Consider the following 6,688-nt stretch of genomic DNA (forward strand, 5'->3'; position numbering starts at 1 on the left):
TCTCTCTCTCTCTCTCTCTCTCTTTCTTTTTCTTTCTCTCTTTCTCTTTTTCTCTTTCTCTCTCTCTCTCTCTCTCTCTTTCTTCTCTCTCTCTCTCTCTCTCACTCTCTCTCTCTTTCTCTCTCTCTCTCTCACTTTTTTTCTCTCTCTCTCACTTCCCCCCTCTCTTTCTCTTACTCGCTTTCCTGCCCTCTCTCACTGTCTCTCTCTTTCTCTCACTTGCTCTCTCTCACTCTCTCTCTCTCTCATTGGCACTCTCTCTCGCTCTTCCTCTTTCTTTATCTTGCTCTCTCTCCCTCCCTCTTCTCTCCGACTATATCTCTCTCACTGCCTCCTTATCTGTATAAATTTCTCTCATTTCGTTTAGTTACTTGATGTTTTTTATTAGACTTTCATCACTATAGCACATGACTCTAGTATATAGCTCTCTGCTATATATAGCTATCATATCTAAGAGCTGTCAATCACAACCGCTGTTGGTGTAGCACTAATTTAAGGGCCGTAGATGGTGCCGTACTGCACCGACCATATTTACCTCCGCCCAACAGAGTTGGGGAGGAGGTTATGTTTTCGGTCTGGTGTGCGTGTGTTCGTGTGTTCGCGCGATCGATATTAGCGCGTCGAGACAGCGAGCCAGCCAGCCAGCGCAGCGAGCCAGCTCGTAACACATACATGTTACATGCTGGCGGAGGTATGCACTCTTCGTGAGTGCCCTCTGTCTAGTTCCCAGTGTAGCAGTAGGAGTGTGTGCGTGTGGTGAGGGCAGGGTATGTAAGTGACTTGGCCTGTAGCCAGTGAGTAGTAGTACGTAGTGACAAACGCCGTGTTGTTGGCACGTGCTGCTACCACTGGTCGCATCTGTGTAGTGCCGTGCGCATGCCACCTACCCTTCCCTCTTCTGCTATCCTTCTTGTTCTCACCTCTCTCTCTCTGTATATTATATATATATATATATATCTTCCCTCATGCTGTTGATACTCTATACCGTGTGCATGTAATGGCATGCATGCTTATAAATATGTATATATATAATATATATATATATATATATATATATATATATACATGTATATGATGTGTTACCCTGAATAATATGTTTAGTTGTTATTGTAAATTATGCGAATCCAACAACGACGGCGGCGGATCGACCGTCCGCACCAATGCGGTCTTGCTCCCGTCTCACAGCTTCCTATTTCCTCCACCAGGTGGCGCCCCCATGGGCGGAGGTGGCACCGCGCCGGCCGGTGGCAGGTTCGGCAGCACCGGAACTCCGCGTCGCGGCCGCGGAGTCCTCAACCAGCCAACCGGGCGTGTTCCCGTCTGCTCCGCGTGCGGCGGACCAATCAGGTAGCAGCGCGGTGGTCACGTGATCGTTTTGTGAGTTCGCCGCGATGTAGGGGTTCCTGCACGACGCCTTGCGTGCAGCAGTAGTTGAATTTCAATAGCGTCAAATTTGAATCAGTGTAGAGTGTAGTACCGTGTCATGATTCTCATTTAACGATATATCGTGCTCTGTATCTTGATGATGACTATATTAGGACACTATTATATCTTAACGGTTTTATCATGTGGACCATATCTTAACAATCTCTCTGTCTCTCTATCTTTCTGTCTCTCTTTCTCTCACTCACCCTCCCGCGCTCTCTCTTTCTCTCTCTTTCTAAACCTCCCTGTCTCTCTCTCAACCTCCCTCGCTCTCAGACTCTCTCTCACTCTCGCTCTCACCCTCTCTCTCACCCTCTCACCCTCTCTCACTCACCTTCTTTCTCTCTTTCTCTCTCGCCATGCAGGGGTCCGTTCATCGCAGCGATGGGTAAGACCTGGTGTCCGGAGCACTTCATCTTCTCACTCACCCTCACCCCCTCCCTCCTCTCTCTCGCTCCCTCCCTCTCTCCTCCTCTCCCCCCCTCCTCTCTCTAACACTCTACCTCTCTCTCTCTCACCATGCAGGGGTCCGTTCATCGCAGCGATGGGTAAGACCTGGTGCCCGGAGCACTTCATCTGTGCGAACGCTCGCTGCCGCGCTCCGCTGCAGAACCAGGGCTTCGTCGAGGAGAACGGACAGCTGTACTGCGAGCGCGACTATGAACTGTACTTCGCGCCGCGATGCTCCAAGTGTTCCCGCGCCGTCGTCGGGGTGAGTGTCGCCGCCCGCAGCGCCCCGCCGGGGCTCTTTTTGTTTCCGACGCGCCCTGTCGGGTCTCTTCCCGTCTCTGCGGTGTCCTTTCGAGTCTCTTCCTGTCACTGGGGTGTTCTTTCGAGTCTTTACCTGCTTATGGCGTGTCCTGTCGGGTCTCTCTGCATCTGACATGCACTACTGGTGCTATTCCTGTCTCTGGGATGTCCTGTCGGGTCTCTCCCTGTCTCCAACATGCCTTGTTTCATGTTTTATGTTTATCATATGTTAACCACTTGGTGCTCACGTGTCTACCACGTGTCTACCACGTGTCGCTCACGTGTTGATCACATGCTTATCACGTGTCTATCACGTGTTTTTTACGCGTGTTTTCAGGACTGTCTGAACGCGATGGACAGGCAATGGCATCCGGAGTGCTTCACCTGCACACACTGCCGCCGTCCCTTCGGCAACAACTCCTTCTACTTGGAGGACAGCATGCCCTACTGCGAGAAAGGTGGGCAACGCAGGGCAGGCACATAGGGAAGGGGTGTGCGACGGGTGCGCCCCCCCCCCCAGGCTGCGGAGGTTCTTTTTTGCGAAAAAAATCCATCTTGAAGTTTAAAAATTTGAGAAATGTCCACGTTTTGAGGTTTGCTTTCGGCTGCCTGTTTTCATATCATACTGCCTTCAAAACGCGCGAAATGCAGTCTAGCAACAACCTAATTTTCAAAATTTTCCGGGAGGGCATGCTCCCAGACCCCCCTAAAGACTGGCGCCCCCGGCACTCGTTCGGTCCATATACTTGTGGCAAAAAAAACTCCCTACGGGCCTGCAGGGGGAGGGGGAGAAGGGGGAGGTCCAGGGGAGCACGTTGTCAGAAAGATCCTTAATGGTTGCAAACTGTCGTCAGACTAAAATGTCACGAGAAAATTGTGCACGATGCTTCATGTAATTAATGTGCAAAGGTTTGCTGAGATTTTAGTATTGATGTTAGGTTATAATTATATATGTTTCTAACAATGGGACCCTAGAGTTCTGGCATGGAAGGAGGAAGTTTGATGAATGCGGGGCAGATGGAGGGTTTAGCTGCTATCAGATCTGTGTCAATGTTCTGTTGTTCGTGTTCGTATTGCTGTTGTTAATGTTCAAGTCAATGTTCCATTGCTTATAAACAAGACAACGTTCCATTGATCGTGATCGAGGCAATGTTCGATTGTTCACGATCGAGTCAGCATTCAATAATCAATTAATCAATAATCGATGATTGGTGTTCCAGATTGGAATGAGCTGTTCACCACCAAGTGTGCTGGCTGCGGCTACTCCATAGAGGCTGGTGATCACTGGGTCGAGGCGCTCGGCAACAACTATCACTCCCAGTGCTTCAAGTGCTCCGTAAGTCACCATACACGCACATGCACACACACACACACGCACGCACGCACGCACGCACGCACGCACGCGCACGCACACAGACACATGTTGCCGCATGAATCGATGTCACGAAATGTTATGAAATGTTACCGATATTCCAAACTTCGAATTTTCGAAATTTCGACGAAGATGTACTCAACGTACCATATCAGCAACTCTAAACTTACTGACTCTGTACAATGCACCTGTGCGACACCTGCTTAATTACTTCTCATTAATTGCAGGTGTGCCAGGTGTGTCTAGAGGGCCAGAGCTTCTATGCCAAGGGCGGCCGTCCCTTCTGCAAGCGCCACGCCACCGGCGGCTACTAGGACGGTTGCCACGGCGACGACGTCCCGGAAACGGTGCCAACGAAAACGAGTGACCTATCGAAGCTTTGGAGATGAGAGATTGAGGCAGCTGTTGCTATGGCGATGCATTTAGATGCGGATGCCGTCTGAATGTCAAGAGAGATGTAGAGAGAGCAATATAGAGGGAGGGGCCATTCAACTTCTAATGCAAGTCTTCCATCTTCTTCGCGCGCTTGCTCACTGTGCCAGCAATATTATCTCATCACCTCTCTCTCGGTTCGTTGCCATAGCAACCGACACTGCTTGCCTCGCCTCCGGGCGTGGGATGTCGTGTCGGTTGCTACGGAAACGAATCTCATGCTCTTGTGTCGTTCGCCGGAGTCGATTTCAGGCCGGGAGTTTTGTTTTAAGGATCGTAATATTTTTCTGGCAAACAATCGCGTTGCAATGTTGCCCCCTTCACCTTCTCCTGAGGGTGGGAACCTCACGCTGTGAGGCTTTTAATTTATTTTATAACGGCAGGCCCCCCCCGCCCCCAATCTCTGCTGGCATCCAATACAGCTATGACACCGTCACCCCTGCAATGTAGGGGGCGCTGGGAACTCGTCGTTTTACGGGAGCTGTGGCGCCTGGGGAAAAAATCTAAAAAAATAGTGCAGGCTTGCTGCCGACGTAGGAAAATTAGCGCGTGGCGCCCCCTAACGAAAATTTCGACTTAGTGCTGGCTTCTCGCTCCAGGGGGCGTTGGGAGCGAACACGCGCCACTACTGCGTGGAGAGAGAGAGAGAGAGGGAGCCTGTGTTTGCGTGTAGCTTTCGTCGCGAAACGCGCTTTTGCTGTAGAGTTAGTCTATTACAGTTGTTGTTGATAATGTTATTGGGCCGGGGTGCACGAGCAGTGAAGTGATGGACCGGGTCCATTATTACGCAGGGGAAGCAGCTGGGGGGAGGGTGTAGTGGGAGGGGCCAAGGGAAAACTGGCGGCAAAGTCGCCGAGGCAAAATAGTTATGTAAGATGATGGTAATGATGAAGTAAAATGGGAGTAGCTCTAGCATTTCTGGTGTTAGACACTACTGGTGTCAGTCTAGAGTCAGACCCTGCGTAAATAATGACTGGGTCCATTCGCTGCTATCGCCCGCGGCTGAAGTGAAACAGAGTAGCTTTTTTAGTAGACTGAAACTAACAACGTTATAATATACGGAAAGAGTATTTCGAAAAAGTTGTGTATGGAAACTAGTTGTCCACTTGTCTATTATTATTATTATTATTATCATTATTATTATTATCCGTTTGTACAATAGAAATGGAATTACGAACGTTTTATTTGAAAAACATGAAATTCGAGAAAAAAAAAAGATATGGAAACTGCACGCGACGGCACGGTGCAGTGGCGGATGCTCGCAATGAGCGGCAATGACAGAGGGAGCCACTGTGCATAGACGGCAGACCCGCGGTTCCCGCAGTTGTTTGTTGTTACCACAGATGTATTTCACGCAATCTGCATTTAACAGGATGACCTTGAACCGGCAGCCATATTGGTTCTCGTGTGACGCAGTGACGCCCGACGCGAAATCTCCCCGGCGGCCATTTGTAAAACGCTGATCGGCAAACGTCGACGCGCGCCGATTTTTCCCGTTCTGCCGAAAGCCCGTTCTGCTGTTTTTCTCGCGACGTGATCTCGCGAGATCTCGATTGATCACACACCGGAGATGCGTAACCAGGCAACGTTGTTGACATCACATATCTATATCTGTCTGTATAAATATGAATAAATACTAAATCTAGTCCCACGACTCTAACGGCAACAACGACGATGATGATGATGGTGACAACGACGATGATGACGATGATGACGATGACGACGATGACGACGATGACGACGATGACGACGATGCTCACTAGTGCTCTGCAGCGTTTAGTGACAAGCATCAATGACAGATGTGCAGTGAGTTTATATCCCCGGTCGTGAGTGGCAACGTTTCCCCAAATGTAACGCGGGCGCACGCACGAAATGTCCTCCTATTCTTCTTCTTCTGGAATTCCGATCTGATTTTCATAGTGGAATAAAGTTGGTGTCACCCCAGTAAAGAGAATGTCGATTTGTTTTGCCCTGTTAGGTTTTTCTTTGGTTTTGTTTGCGGGGTCTGAATATGCCAATATAGAGTGCGTGTGTGCATGCCTGCCTGCTTGTGAGGGCGCACGCATGCGTGTGTGTGCTTAGTTATTATATACGAATAGTTATACACATACACACATATACATGGTAATCTCTACTGCTTTCACGGATTGTAATTTATTGATTAATTTGTTTACCCGATTATCAACATGCATACTAAACATAAAACGCTGAAAAAAATACATGCAAATTCCAAAACACTGACGTCACTTAATCAACCACGAAGCAAAAGCAACCATTGAGCGAATGCGCACGCATTATTAAAAAAATTTTTTTATCCAAACTACTACACTCCCTACGTTTCGTTTCGGGGCCAAGAGATGGCGCGAGGTGTTCAACAGCCGTACGCTCCAGCTACGCGCTGCACGTCGGTGCCACTGAGGGCGCTGCGCTGACCCATGTCGGCGGCGTCGTCCGGTGACTTCGGCACGAGCGTGGGGGCGCTGGCGTCGACGGCGTGCGTGAACTCGCCGTAGTGCGTGATGCTGCTGTAGTCGTACGCCAGACCCTGAAGGTCGGCGAGGTCGGCGCCGATGATGTCAAAGTTGATCTGCGCCTCTGCGAGGGACAGAGAGACGGGGGGTGAGCAGCCATATCAACAATACAGGTGCCAGGCTATCTTTCTCTTTCTCTCTCTCTCTTTCTTTTTCTCTCTCTCTCTCTCTCTCTCTC

At 49.6% G+C, this 6,688-nt stretch overlaps 1 protein-coding gene across 1 annotated transcript in view; it reads left to right on the forward strand.

Annotated features, from left to right (window-relative positions):
* The window catches only part of LOC106816350 (PDZ and LIM domain protein Zasp-like), a gene marked incomplete at its 5' end in the record, with an annotated part of 38,018 nt that extends 32,075 nt beyond the window's left edge, over positions 1-5,943 (forward strand). The window contains one exon of the mRNA XM_014820928.1: positions 3,775-5,943. Coding sequence (XP_014676414.1) covers positions 3,775-3,861 — 87 coding nt within the window. The remainder of the gene's footprint in view (positions 1-3,774) is intronic.
* Between the last annotated feature and the right edge of the window lie 745 nt (positions 5,944-6,688).

The sequence above is a fragment of the Priapulus caudatus genome, unplaced genomic scaffold (genome assembly GCF_000485595.1).
Source record: "Priapulus caudatus unplaced genomic scaffold, Priapulus_caudatus-5.0.1 Scaffold1356, whole genome shotgun sequence".
Taxonomy (NCBI): Eukaryota; Metazoa; Priapulida; class Priapulimorpha; order Priapulimorphida; family Priapulidae; genus Priapulus; species Priapulus caudatus.